At 40.6% G+C, this 15,329-nt stretch overlaps 1 protein-coding gene across 1 annotated transcript in view; it reads right to left on the reverse strand.

The window, feature by feature from the left end:
• The window catches only part of RBM26 (RNA binding motif protein 26), a 99,030-nt gene that overhangs the window by 27,463 nt on the left and 56,238 nt on the right, over positions 1 to 15,329 (reverse strand). The window contains exons 17-18 of the mRNA XM_026662499.1: positions 14,406 to 14,576; positions 9,992 to 10,096 (exon numbers count right to left, since the gene is read on the reverse strand). Of these exons, the coding sequence (XP_026518284.1) occupies positions 9,992 to 10,096; positions 14,406 to 14,576 (276 nt within the window). The remainder of the gene's footprint in view (positions 1 to 9,991; positions 10,097 to 14,405; positions 14,577 to 15,329) is intronic.

The raw sequence follows: 15,329 nt of genomic DNA on the forward strand, positions 1-15,329 counted from the left end.
AACAATCCCAGTTCCCTCAGCCTCTCCTCATAAGTCATGTGCTCCAGCCCCCTAATCATTTTTGTTGCCCTCCGCTGGACTCTTTCTAATTTTTCCACATCCTTCATGTAGTGTGGGGCCCAAAACTGGACACAGTACTCCAGATGAGGCCTCACCAATGTCGAATAGAGGGGAACGATCACGTCCCTCGATCTGCTGGCAATGCCCCTACTTATACAGCCCAAAATGCCAATAGCCTTCTTGGCAACAAGGGCACACTGTTGACTCATATCCAGCTTCTCGTCCACTGTAACCCCTAGGTCCTTTTCTGCAGAACTGCTTCCTAGCCACTCGGTCCCTAGCCTAACAGTCCATGGGATTCTTCCGTCCTAAGTGCAGGACTCTGCACTTGTCCTTGTTGAACCTCATCAGGTTTCTTTTGGCCCAATCCTCTAATTTGTCTAGGTCCCTCTGTATCCTGTCCCCACCCTCCAGCATATCTACCACTCCTCCCAGTTTAGTGTCATCTGCAAGCTTGCTGAGAGTGCAGTCCACGCCATCCTCTAGATCATTAATGAACATATTGAACAAAACCAGCCCCAGGACCGACCCCTGGGGCACTCCACTTGAAACCGGCTGCCAACTAGACATGGAGCCATTGATCACTACCCGTTGAGCCCGACGATCTAGCCAGCTTTCTATCTACCTTATAGTCCATTCATCCATCCCATACTTCTTTAACTTGCTGGTAAGAATACTGTGGGAGACTGTATCAAAAGCTTTGCTAAAGTCAAGGAATAACACATCCACTGCTTTCCCCTCATCCACAGAGCCAGTTATCTCCTCATAGAAGGCAATTAGGTTAGTTAGGCATGACTTGCCCTTGGTGAATCCATGCTGACTGTACCTGGTCACTTTCCTCTCCTCTAAGTGCTTCAGAATTGATTCCTTGAGGACCTGCTCCATGATTTTTCCAGGGACTGAGGTGAGGCTGACTGGCCTGTAGTTCCCCGGATCCTCCTGCTTCCCTTTTTTAAAGATGGGCACTACATTAGCCTTTTTCCAGTCATCCGGGACCTCCCCTGAACGCCCATGAGTTTTCAAAGATAATGGCCAATGGCTCTGCAATCACATCCGCCAACTCCTTTAGCACCCTCGGATGCAACGCATCCGGCCCCATGGACTTGTGCTCGTCCAGTTTTTCCAAATAGTCCCGAACCACTTCTTTCTCCACAGAGGGCTGGTCATCTTCTCCCCATACTGTGCTGCCCAGTGCAGCAGTCTGGGAGCTGACCTTGTTCGTGAAGACAGAGGCAAAAAAATCATTGAGTATATTAGCTTTTTCCACATCCTCTGTTACTAGGTTGCTTCCCTCATTCAGTAAGGGGCCCACACTTTCCTTGACTTTCTTCTTGTTGCTAATATACCTGAAGAAACCCTTCTTGTTACTCTTAACATCTCTTGCTAGCTGCAACTCCAAGTGTGATTTGGCCTTCCTGATTTCACTCCTGCATCCCTGAGCAATATTTTTATACTCCTCCCTGGTCATTTGTCCAATCTTCCATTTCTTGTAAGCTTCTTTTTTGCGTTTAAGGTCAGCAAGGATTTCACTGTTAAGCCAAGCTGGTCGCCTGCCATATTTACTGTTCTTTCTACATATTGGGATTTTTTTTCCTGCAACCTCAATAAGGATTCTTTAAAATACAGCCAGCTCTCCTGGACTCCTTTTTCCCCCTCATGTTATTCTCCCAGGGGATCCTGCCCATCAGTTCCCTGAGGGAGTCAAAGTCTGCTTTTCTGAAGTCCAGGGTCCGTATTCTGCTGCTCTCCTTTCTTCCTTGTGTCAGGATCCTGAACTCGACCATCTCATGGTCACTGCCTTCCAGGTTCCCATCCACTTTTGCTTCCCCTACTAATTCTTCCCGGTTTGTGAGCAGCAGGTCTAGAAGAGCTCTGCCCCTAGTTGGTTCCTCCAGCACTTGCACCAGGAAATTGTCCCCTACACTTTCCAAAAACTTCCTGGATTGTCTGTGCACCGCTGTATTGCTCTCCCAGCAGATATCAGGGTGATTAAAGTCTCCCATGAGAACCAGGGCCTGTGATCTAGTAACTTCTGCTAGTTGCCGGAAGAAAGCCTCGTCCACCTCATCCCCCTGGTCTGGTGATCTATAGCAGACTCCCACCACATCACCACCCTAGGAAGGTCTAGCTGTTGAGAGGCCTGAGAAACCGTAGAAGCCCCTGGAGCAGGATGGGGTGGAGAAGATCTGTGCTGAGATGGGACAAGTAGTGCACTTTTGATGGACTCCTCAGGGTGCCCAATAGGGCCACAAAGTAAGGTGGCCAGTGAGATGAGTCCCAAGGACAACTCTTGCAGTAAACACAGCAAGAAGCCCACCTGGTACGTGATCTCGACCATCTCACCAAGATTAAGTAGGCCAATAAGATTTTCTGAATCTGGTAAGGGAGGAATCGCCCCAGATATATTCGGAGTCAGACACTGGTCCATCATGCACTCCCTCAGACAAAGCTCTCTCAATGTTTGAGTCCTCTTTTAAAAGGAACGACAGATGTCACACCTTTCCCTAATGTGACCTTCACCCAAATGCAACAAATAGCAGTGTTAGGAACAGAACAGTGGGGTAGCGCTTTAACGTCATTGCCCCTTCCCTCCGACCCCCCAGCTGCCGATGGGGGGTGGCACAGGCCAGGCAGCATGGATGGATGGGCTGGCTTGGCTTGGCTGACCCCAAGCGCCGCCCCTTCCGCTCAAGTCCCCGCCCCTTCTGGGGGCCCAGAGTCGGGCCCCCATACCAGTAAGTGTTTAATATTACTTTCACCCCTGGCCTTATGTCTCTAAATATGTCAGTGGTGTACAGCCTGATGAATAGGGCAAAATACAAGATGTTCTAATTATTCCATGAACCCAGAGACAAGTAGTTTGCAGCCTTTTAATCCAGTTTCCTAGAGAAGCTGAGAGAGTATGTCATTGAACATAAAAACACAAGAACATAAGAATGGCCATACTGGGTCAGCTGGGTCTTCTGACAGCGGCCAAGGCTTCAGAGGGAAGGAACAGAACAGGTAACCATCAAGTGATCCATCCCATGTTGCCCATTCCCATCTTCTGGCAAACAGAGGCTAGGGACACTTCATATCATGGTTTTGCATCCCTGCCCACCCTGGCTAATAGCCACTGATTGTCCTATCCTCCATGAAATTATCTACAAAGTTTCCAAGACTTATTGTCCTAGGACACCTCAGCTACTATCGTGACAACATCTTTAGTATAATGGTCTTTAACCATGGCTTGCTTCACACTTTGCACTCTTGGTTGCTCAATCTCAAGAACTACACACACTCAGATGATCACACAACGGAAATGGAAACATGAAACATTCCCCCTATCTTGGGTTTTCTACTATCATATCAAAACTAAGATTAGAATCCACTCTAACTCCAGACAAAAAGCATCACACATAGTAATCCATTTCAGTACCCAGTAAACGCCAGCGAATCCTTACAAGTTAATCCTCCTCAATAAGAGACCATGGCAAGTCAATCTAGTGAGTCACTGACCACTCAAGGAAAGCCATAGAGATTCTGGCCCTGAAACATCTACTGCTTCTTTACTAATCCCACAGATCCCCATAATTCTTTGATAACCGCAAGAAAGAATGAAACTTGAGAGTTTGTTGCTGTACTCTGTGGCAAGGTGGGCTGGTGCCAAAGTAGGGAGTGCATGTCATCTATCAACCCTACCATAGTTTGGGAACCTTGTTGCTGAAAATCCATCAATTATGTTCTGTACATTGCTGAGGGAAACGATTAATGGCCTTACACACTTGCATGACAATGACCACCACTGTGGATTTTCCAGCTCCAAAATGGGTTGCTACTAGTCAGTGGGAAATCAACATTGCAAGGTTCCAGAGTGTGATGACCACTTGCTTCTCCACTGTCTCTTTCGCATCCAGAAGTTCTGCAGCCACTGCTCATTATCACAAACTTGTCTTACAATGTGATCCCACCAGTCAATGCTCATTTCTTGGGCACAGAAGTGGCACACCTCCACCTACAACTGCTCCATGAGCACAACAGCCTTGAATTGTTTTTAATTGTCATGTCCCCGCATTGTTGGAGAATTTCCTGCAGGTCTGCAAGTACAGGAGAAGCATGAGTCCTGTATTTGCAATGTTCATGAGAACAGATAACTCTGCAGGCTCCATGCTCCTTGTCAAAGATACTGGACACTGAGAAGTGCCATGCAGGTTTGTGGAATACAAAATATATATATATATATATATATATGGATGACATTATGGGATGGAGAAAGTTGCATGCTGGAAACTTGACCACTAGCTCCCAGAGATGACTACATGACTCATTTCTATTCCACATTGTGAATCCAGATGGCAGCATGTGGCACAATGGGTTACCTACCCATGGTACACCGTTCTTTGCATCGACACAAGCACTCCTAGTTTGTACATGCAGGGCTGATGCAAGCAGCCAAATATGCACATACACAAGTGACATACTAACTTTGGTAACCGTACGCTGATGTAACTTGTGTCAACCAGAGTTTGTAGTGTAGACATGGTCTTCGATACGGCCAATATGCTACAGCCCTGTTAATCAGGAGTCAGGCCAAGACATGGAACAGAGCACACTGGTGACTCTACAGAATGATCTCCTGGTCACGGGCATAGGTCAGACAACCCTTTGCTGGACACCTACAGTATTTGATACAGGTGACTATGCAATGTGCTCCTTTTATGCCACTCACCCTGAGAATAAGGGAGGATTCTATTCCCCAGCCTCCAGAACCCTTATCTGTGGGTCCCTAAGTCACTAAGGGAGATCATGAAAAAGCAGGGACTAAAATGTGAGCAATATGCAGAAGACATCCAGTTCTACTCCACATGCACACAAGATGCAAGCAGCACCTCGCCACACGAGTTTTCCAAGGGAAGGGCCTGTCTGCAATCAGCAAGTGACTTAACAACTGCCTAGAACTGAATCCAGAAGAGCTTAAATCAGGGGTTCTCAAACTGGGGGTCAGGGCCCCTCCGGGGGTCGCAAGGTTATTACATAGGGGGTCATGAGCTGTCAACCTCCACCCTAAACCCCGCTTTGCCTCCAGCATTTATAATGTTAAATATATAAAAAAGTGTTTTTAATTTATAAGGAGGGTCGCAATCAAAGGCTTGCTATGTGAAAGGGGTCACCAGTAAAAAAAGTTTGAGAGCCACTGGCTTAAATTAAGGTACTGATGATGGGATTAAAAAGGACTCCAAAAAACTTGCCACCGCTATAACATCACCCTCCACCCTACTCTTCTGCTTTGGTGTTTACCTCGATTCCTCATTTCAATACATCCAAACAGCCACAGTCATACAAAATTCTCTAGTCTATTCATGGATATCAAGACAAATGCCAACGCCAGTCAATTTTAAATTTAGCCACAATAATTCATTCACCCATGGCCTCTAGGCATGATTATTGTAACTCCCTGTACCTAAGAATGAAACCTTGAATCTAAAAAAACTACAGATAAACACCGGACACTAGAAAAAGTCCTCCACTCTCCGTAGTTGCTTCCCCGTTGAGAACAGGGTGAAATTCAAAGTTCCGATCCTTATCTTCAAATCTCTCCATTGTCTGGAGAGATTTGATCATGACCTCCCAAAACAGCTGTGTTCCACTGAGACAACAGAATTATCAATGTCAAGGGTGAAACTCATGTACGCAGAAAATTACAAATGGGAAGTACAACTCTATGGGCCAGAAGTCATGACCATATGAACACCACTGTCTTTAGATTAGGATGCAACACACAACTCTTTGGTTTAGCCTTCCTGTATTAAACACTAATCTCTTCTCTTGGACCCACAAAATAGAGTCCAATTTCTGGAGACATAAAGGGAGAGATTGACAGAATTAACAATACATTTGTGTATAATTTATAATTTTGTGAAGTACTCATAGCACAGTGATGGGTGCCAGAGTAAGAATTTACACAGATCAATCTTGTAAGCACCATACTGAAGTCCCGAGATGGAGGAGATTCTGAAGCTGATGTATACACATCAGTGCTTTCAAATATCTTGTAATCCTACAATGACTGAAGGCAGAAAAGCTTTGTATTAATGGATGGTAAGCAGAAATGGCTGCCAAGTGCACTTAACAATAGCAAGACTGTCTTGGCTTTTTTTTTTTTTTTTTTGGCAGTCCAAGAATGTAGGAATTGATGTTGACAAAAGGTGACAATTTGACAGCCAAGATCCCTAGTGAAAAGCTCATTCATTTTAGAACACTACATTTTCTTGTAAATGCCTTTTGAGAGCGTAAAAATACATTGTGCACTTCCTGAGAACACCTTAATTTCTAATAAGGTACCATGATCCAAGCAGCCCAGTGATGACAGAGAATTTGACCTTACTCTTAAACAGAAGATTCAGAAATACAGGAAAAATTAGAGACTGATGACAGGCCCAGAAGATCTGAATACCAGAACTGATACACCGAGGGAATCCAGTAAAGTATCTCTCATTGTTAATATTTATATTTCAGTAGAGCCCAGAGGACCCTGATCAGCACTGGAGCCCCATTTTACTAGGCACTATACAAACGCAGAAGTAGACACAGCCATTGCTTCAGGCATCTTGCAGACTTTGTGGAAACAGGGATAATGGAAGATAAACTTTATAGAAAGTCCTGAACCAAATCAAACAGGAAGACATCCTTCAGGAAATCTGAATCCCTCTTCACTTAAGCCATGAACAGGATATACGTTGAGTGGTCCTTGAAACACCAGTCTCTTTACCAATCACTCCACTTTCTGAATAGAGACTATACTACCAAGTCTTTTAGGAATCACAACGCAGCTTGTGACTCAGGCTATAAGAATGCCTTTCCCTGACAACTTGAGGGCTATTAGATAAATCTGAACTTAATACACCAGTCCTAAAATATTACTGCTGAGCAAGGAAGGCAATGTGATTCCTTGTTTCCTCATATAATATTGGAATATTGTAAACTGCATCTCATATCCTCCTTTTGCCTGAAGGAAGAAAGACTTCAGAACCACTCATACTGATTGAGATGCCAAAACATGTAGTTTTCTTTTCCAGGAATTCCAATCATCATGCTTGTGATCTACTCCAAATATTTGGATTCAACAGTTAAGTGGCCATGTAATTAAGCATACAGGCACATATTTGATATAATGTGTATCTTATTGGTCTCTGCAATTTAGAAGCATATTATAGATGCAGCTGGTTGCACTGTAAACAGTGAACGTGGCTTGACACTTTGTATTATAAGAACCTGTTTTCATGTAGCTTTTAACTTTCCCAATTTTTAAATGGTCAAGATGATATTTCCCATGCCAGATGTTTGCCCTCAAGCTAACTTATTTGGGAAAGTTTCTTTTTATAGATTGCAAATAATTTTTGTTCCCCAAGACTACCTCCCTGTTGAAATTCATATGAAAAGCCTCTCAAAATCTTGCAGTACAAGATCCACACATATCTCTCATATGAAATGTAAATAAAAGTGACAGTATTTTTGCCGCAATAAGTATTTCAGAAGTATAAGTTTTACAACCTATCATCAAGGCATTACAAGGCCATTTGGAAAAGAAAAATGCTGTAAGGAATTAACACTATTGTCTCAGCATTAGTTAAAAAGAGGCCTACAAATGCCAATTTTCTTTTTGGTTATAGAAATTATTTTAACAAAAGGGAATTGCCAGAAATAGTTTACACAGTGCAAATGAGAGCACCAATAGGAAAGCATATGTTAGCCAGCAAGGAAGTAATAATCAAGATGCAAGTTAAGCATAATAACTTCTTCAGTTTTCTGAAAATCTAATATTTTGCATATTGGTAAGCAGTTGAATTATGTGAAATTTATTTCACAGCTTTTATGTACACTCCTAGTACATTTATGAAAGTACATTTATTTTCCTTAACACTTAAAAATGTATTGTTTGAAAATGTATGCAATTTCCATGTGGTCTGCTCAGTGTAACTACAGAAAGACATGTTATCAATTGTCAGCACTGCCCAGCAACTATAGTTAAAGAGCAAGCTATATTCCATCTTGATACACACACTATCAGCAAAACTTTCAGTTAATTTTTAATTGCAGACAATTAGGCCCCATAAACTTATGGTAAAGAAAAGATTACAGTATCTTATAAATATATTCAATAAATAGATATTACACATTCCAGAGCATTTTAATAATTATTAATTAGTAATCCTGAATGGCACATAAAATTGCTTAAAAGTAAGTGATATGAAAATCAGACTTTTTTTTTAAAAGCTGGTATGACTATTTTTCAAACAAGCCTTTCTAAAAGAAATGCAGGCATATATTTTTGTACATGGCGCATTTCTTGAACAAATTCTATTTACATATAGTTTTTGTAATGGAATTTTAATCTCAGGACAAGAGTTAACCTACAACCTTTTAAAACAACTATTAGAGAAGAACATTGTTTATCTCTAGTACATTTAACACTTTTGTTAATATTAGGCTATTTTTAACATGCTGATGTTCCTTTAAAGAAAAGAATAAGTAAGGACAGCTTTAGCCTTTCTTTATAAACACCCACAGCACCATCTACAGACACAATTTTAAAAATGCATGCTAACAAAAGTTACCTACTGCAAATCTATAAAATATCAGGTGACAATACCCTTTAAAAATCTTTACAGTACATCAGCAGCTGAATGATCAAAATGGAAGACAGCCAGAATGGCATACTTCTGAGTACTGTCCAGAGACTGAAGATGTGAAGCATCCCTGCTAAATGCCCTAAGAGCAAACATTTGTAGTGTTGTTATAGCCACATTGCTCCCAGGATATGAGAGACACAAGGTGGGTGAGGTAATATCTTTTATTAGACAAACTTCTGTTGGTGGAACAGACAAGCTTTCAAGAGACAAAGAGATTGCCCTCAGGGCTGGAAAAAGTAATCAGAGTGTCACAGATAAATGCAAGGTGGGACAGATAGTTAAACATAAGCATTAACATGTTGCAGGAGACCAGTTAAAGTGAAACGGACAATCAACAATTGTTTGATGATATCCCATATGGGTTCCACTGTGTGGTGGTTGGTGGGTTGTGTTTTTTCCGTACTGAAGCCAGCTCCATTGAGGTACTTGGGTGGCCAGTTCCATGATATGATCTACTTCTCTGGTGGAGTGTCCTTGTTTGGTGAAGGCAGTTTTAAGTGTGTTAATGTGTATCCTGGGCTTTCTCCTCAGAGCATATGCTGCAGTAACTGAGTGCCTGGCTGTAGATAACAGATTTTTTGCTGTTTGGAGTGGTTCCTGGATCCAGGGAAGCATGGTGATCCCTGGGTTTCTTGGATATAGATGTCTACAGTTAAACTTTCACAGAAAAATGATAAAAGACAAAAACACCCTATCATCTGTGGGCGAACACTTTTCACAAAGCAATCACTCTACATTGGATCTCTCGGTCCTCGTCTCAAATGAAACCTGCACAACACCAAGATGAGCCTGGGAAGTTAAATTCATAACTTTGCTAGATACCAAAATTCAGAGGCTTAGAGACACTGGTTTTAGGACTCGTTACACCAATGTGCAACCCACTAATTCTCCTTTGCCCCATGTCTGCACAGGTGTTGATTGCCCACTGTCCTTTAACTGGTCTCCTGCAACGTGTTATGCTTAACAATCTGTCCCATCTTGGATTTATCTGCAACACTGATTACTTTTTGCAGATTTGAAGAAGAGCCCTGTGTAGCTCAAAAGCTTGTCTCGTCCAACAACAGAAGCTATTCCAATGAAAGATACTAACTCACCCACCTTGACTCTAAGAGAAAAGGGTTGTGTACTACTTACCAAAAGATGATTTTTTTAAACTATTTTAATTGCACAACAGATTACACTGTAAAGTAACATGCAAGTTAAGCAAAATATACTAAATGAAAGAAAAGATACTATACTGAAGAAATAAAAAACAAACATACTTCAAGTTGCAGTTCTGTGTACTTTCTTCTTAGTTCAGCTACTTCTTCACCAGCCTGCATCTTCTTGTACAAATCAAGCTCAGTATCCAGTAATTCTTTCTGCATCTAAGAAATTGTCAAGGTGAAGTTACGAGTTTATACATTCCTTACTCCTAAATGGGGAAAACACTCCGCTGATAATGACCAAGGTTTTGATGGCCCAGAACAACACTGCTAATAGTGGGAAGTCGTGACTGGCTATTTTAAAAATAAGCAGGGCCTCCAAGTGAGTTAGATGACTCTTAAGGCAACAGAAAGTTTCCCCTTTCTTTCCGTACATGGAAAAAAGAAATGCAGAAACCTGAGCCAAGCACAGAAGAAAAGGGTTGGAAATCTAGATGATGGGCTTTTCATTTTTGGCTTATTAAATTGTATTATTGTTGTTACTTAGCAGGAGTACTTGCTACTATGTTGGGTATTGTGAGCAGCCTCCAAAGAACAATGCATGAGGTTAGGGGGTTAAGACTGGAAGGTTAAACTAAGGGCTGGTCTACACTGCCGCGCTAGTTCGGCGGCTGGGGATCGAAGTTCCGAGTTTGATTTATCGCGTCTGGTCTGGACGCGATAAATCAAACCAGGAAGTGATCGCCGTCGACTGCGGTACTCCATCTCAACGAGAGGAGTACCGCGGAGTCGACGGGGAGCCTGCCTGCCGCGTGTGGACCGCGTCTGAACCGCGGTAAGTTCGAAGTAAGGTATGTCGAATTCAGCTACGTTATTCATGTAGCTGAATTTGCGTACCTTACTTCGACTTGGGGGGTAAGTGTAGACCAAGCCTAAGTGTTTAATAACGGGAAGTCTCCAGAAACTTTATGTTGTCATTGCCTCCAGTACTGATTTAACAGCCAACCATGATAATGGAATTTGGCGTTTCTTCTTTTAAAGCAGGAGTTACCCCAGTAATGGGTTGCAACTTGTGTGGTGATGGGAAGATCCCCAAAAATCTAAAAAGTTCTGCAAAACATAATTCAGTACATTTTAAATGACAATGAATACACACGCTAATGGCAAGTTCTTTTAACACCACAATATTTTTGTGATGTGAGAACGTCAAATGATAGTTCACTGCAGACTAAGGCAGGACACAAGTATGCACAGTAGACTAGTAGCACCTCTGCTAATAAAAGTCAGCCTCTTTGTGTACGTAGCTTTTCCTTCCAGAACACAGTATATGAACCATTAAAAAAAATGTTATGGACAACACCAATTGCAAGTACCCATGCACACAAATCATGACGAAATGTGTCACTGAACTGAAATCCACACATATTGGCTGCAATTTCTAAGGTCTGAGAGCACAACTGAGTTTCATATGCTCATGCTGCATACGTCAGTCTTCACTGGAGTTTGGTTCTGATTAAGGGGTGATTTTGAAACATGGATTGGTTTTGTGAAGAGGACCATGTCCAGATGTTCCAAATCATGCCTCAAAGAAAAAATAAAATGTACAAATAATGAAAATAGTTTCCAAAGTTACAGGTCATGCGGTGATTACCAAATTGAAAAACAGTGCTTTTGATAAATATTGTTTTGCAGGTGTATTAGCAACATGGCTGTGGATGTCCGAAAACAACTGTTTTCAAAACTCATGAAAAGTGATTATTTAGCAATTCAAATTCCTTAGTCAGAAACTCTGGTGTTTCATAACTTCTGAAGTTTCTTAGGTATATTGCTGATGCTTCTATTGAAGATTCTTTTGTAAAGCCGTGCAACTCCCTCAAGAAGAAAATGATTACTCGACATATCAGGAGACAAAGATTTCCACATTCAATGGGAGCAGTGTATTGTAATCTGCTTAGATTGCACCAGGGCAAGAACAAGTAAAACTAATGGCCTGGTCACATATATGCAATGCATTATGCTTTCAGGACTTCATACACTACCAAGCTTTAATTGTTCAAAAAATGCCTGAAAACCTTCATGGCCAAGACCTTCATGAAGCTGTCAAAGTAGTGAACTTCACCTAAGGCTACACAATGAATGCTGGTTCCCCCTTCCCCCGCCTCCAATTGCTCAGATAACACAGGTTTCTTCTACCACCTTGTTCACATTACAGCATTCTTACAAGGCAGACTGCTAACTTTTCTCTCTGAGAGAAGAGTGGAAGTGCACGTTTTCCTTCAAGATGCAGTCTCTCCTTGCAAACGTCTTCAATAATTGTCTTGTGTGACAAAGCTTAACCTACCTTGCAGACATCTTTGGGCACCTAACAAACTGAACTACTCGCTTCAGGTGTGGAATATGAATGTTCTGTCCATGCAAAACAGAGTAAAAACGTTCAGCAAAAAACTTGGAAATAAGTCCTCTTGAGCTGCTTCATCTTGTTTCAGTCTTCAAGGAAAATGAGGAGCCAGTCAAGCACTATCAGAAACTGATAATTCAGTATCCAATCTTATTTCAGACCTACTTGTAGGACTAGCTTCTTAACTACTTGCAGAACTCACTGAATCAGTACAAGACAAACTGACAGTTCTCCTGTAATAGGATTACAGGAGAACGGTCAGAATATTATAATATAGTATAATATATTATAATATTACAAGATTTTATATTATAGTATATAGTTATTATATTATAGTGTAGTATATTATAATATTACAGGAGATGTTCTAGCCAGGAATTCAGTAGATTTTGGCTGTTTTCTAAAGCTTTAGTCAAACTGTTTTTTAGCTGCAGTAACAAACAAAAAAAATTCCCCAAAAGTGCTGGAATCAACCATCTAACCAAAAATATTTAAGACTATTTCTGCAATTCAACTTCATTGAACATCTTTCATCAGCAACACAATTCAATCGGACAAATATTCTTGTAATTTATCTCCATAACTGAGATCACTTTCCAAAACCTCAGTTATTTCTGGTATGAAAAAGTTCATCCTATGGTTGGGGTAGGAGGTTTGGGGGGAGAGAGGTCATAAAACATTTCTTGATCTGAAAGGGATCATCAGCTCCAAAAAGATTAGGAAAACCCTGTTCTACAATTTCTATCCAAGAACTAGCGCCACCAAATTAATCCTTTTCTTAATATAGCAGTCTCAGGGAGTTTAATAGAAAGAACTCCGGGTGAGAACTAAGATGTGTTTTGGAAGTAGTCACACAGAAGCATAAGTCCAACTGCCAGTCCCAATTATTATTTTATAGTTACTATTTTTCATTATCATCTGCCTATTAAGTAAGGCTGCCTTGTATTTTCACAAATATGACTGCAAATTTAAAGCTGATGACCCTTCCTAGAATCCAGTCTGAGGTGAAGTCATGAAGTCTTTGGAGTAGCATCCCAAAACTAAAACTTTAGAAGGGAGAAAAACATTCCAAAGGACTGGCATTCTGAACAAACTGGGACAGATAAAGACTGGCTGTGGTCTTCCAGAGAAGTATCTGGTAAAACACTCTGCACTACACCAAAGTATTTTTTTTAAAAAACCTTCCCTGGTTTTCTTTCCTGTATGTTTTTGTGTCTGTTAGTAGGGTAGAACAGAAAATGTGTGATTTATTTGTTTAGAATGACATGTTTAGAGGATCATTTTAATTCCTTAATATTGTTACTTTTCCAGGGCTTTTAAAATTGTTCATTCACTCTAATCTGGGACTGAAGATCGCCCTAGAGACAACAAAATATCAGGGTCATAAAAAGGTCATGTAATTGGGTCAGAAAGCAAAGGTTTACAGATCAAGTGTAGCAGCAAAAAGAGAAACCACCGAAGAGAAAACTCTCTCCCAGCGAAAACCTCATTATGACCAGTGAATTAAAAAGACTGACAATAAATACACTGACATTGTCTCCAACCTAAAAAGTATGGCATATGGGACAAGTTCACAGTGCGAGATCAATACAGTACTATAATGGCCCACCCAAATGACAATTTAGTTGATAGCACTGTATAACACAATCAAAACATGAAGGGACACCAACTTAAATCTAGTGAGTTTAAGTAGTTATTTGTTTCTTATTCTAAATCCAACCCTTACAGTGAGAGTTTCCTTTTGTTTAAAAAAATATTCATCCCCCCCATTGCTGCTTGAAAGACCCACAATGAAAAGGAGAACATGACTGACTATTCAGGAGAAGCAGTGAAACTAACTAAGTGCTGTCAAAGGTAAGAGAAAAGAAAAAAAATTGAAAAATATTTTTCTTCTGATTTATTTCAGATTATGTACTAAATTTAGGTATACAAGTAACAATACAAGGTAAAAAACAATTTCAGACAGCTACCTGAATTTTAAATTGATAGCATCCCTTTAAAGTGAGGGAAACAAATAAAATAATCTTACTTACTAGTAGACTCAAAGTGGTGGGATTTTTTTTAGCTGAGTGGCATCAGCACATGATGCAATTATATAACTTATTAAAAAACAAACAAACAGAAATTGAGTACCTGAGCCTTAGTTTTCAAGCTTTTCAGAGGAGCACCTCCAGATGAGACACCTTTTAATTCATCCTTTAACTTGGTAATGCTATTAGTCAAAGTCTCCAGTGTTTTCATTATTTCTGCTTTGTCTTCTGACTTCATCATGGGTTTGTTCTTCTCCAACTTTGAAATCAGCATCTGTCCAATTTAAAATAGTTTTATTATAGTTGGGAGGATTAATGTATCTAATATTCTAGATGTAATTATGGGTTTTTCTAGATATGTTGATTAAAATGCTATAACAGAGAAAACAGACTTGGCTTTCAAGATCAACATGGTTGTTTATATCGTTTATATTTAGGTAAATGGGTATATTTAACTATTACTTTTTGTAATGATTAATGAGAATCTTATTAAGAGGGAATTCAAATTCTGGAACAGAGTTCAACATACCAGAAAGTTTTTCAGGCATTCTACCCCACCTAAATTATGACTTCGCCTTTCACCTTCTACCCCGACTGTTCTATGTATCTTTTCTTGTGCTCATGTGATAAATGAAGTGGGGGGTATAGCTCCCTTTGATGGACACCCAGCCAGCCAGTTAGCTGTAAAATCCCTCTTGGTAGCTGTTCTCTACTTGCTTTACCTGTAAGGGGTTAAAAAGTCCCCCAGGTAAAGAAAAAAAAGTGGGCACCTGACCAAAAGAGCCATTGGATTGGATTTTTGGTGTTCTAAGACAGTAGTTCTCAAACTTTTTTTTCCACGGACCACTTGAAAATTGCTGAGGGTCTCGGTGGACCACGTAATGATCTTTCCAAATGTTGTTTGTACCATTAGCTAACTATTGTAAAGCGCTTTGCATAAAAGCGCTATATATAAAAAAAAAATAAACTTTTTTTGTTCTACAAATAAAAGCACACAACTCATTTTCATATCAGTAGTTTTACCTTT

Source organism: Terrapene carolina, unplaced genomic scaffold (assembly GCF_002925995.2).
Source record: "Terrapene carolina triunguis isolate 2854851 unplaced genomic scaffold, T_m_triunguis-2.0 Scaffold21, whole genome shotgun sequence".
Lineage (NCBI taxonomy): Eukaryota > Metazoa > Chordata > Testudines > Emydidae > Terrapene > Terrapene triunguis.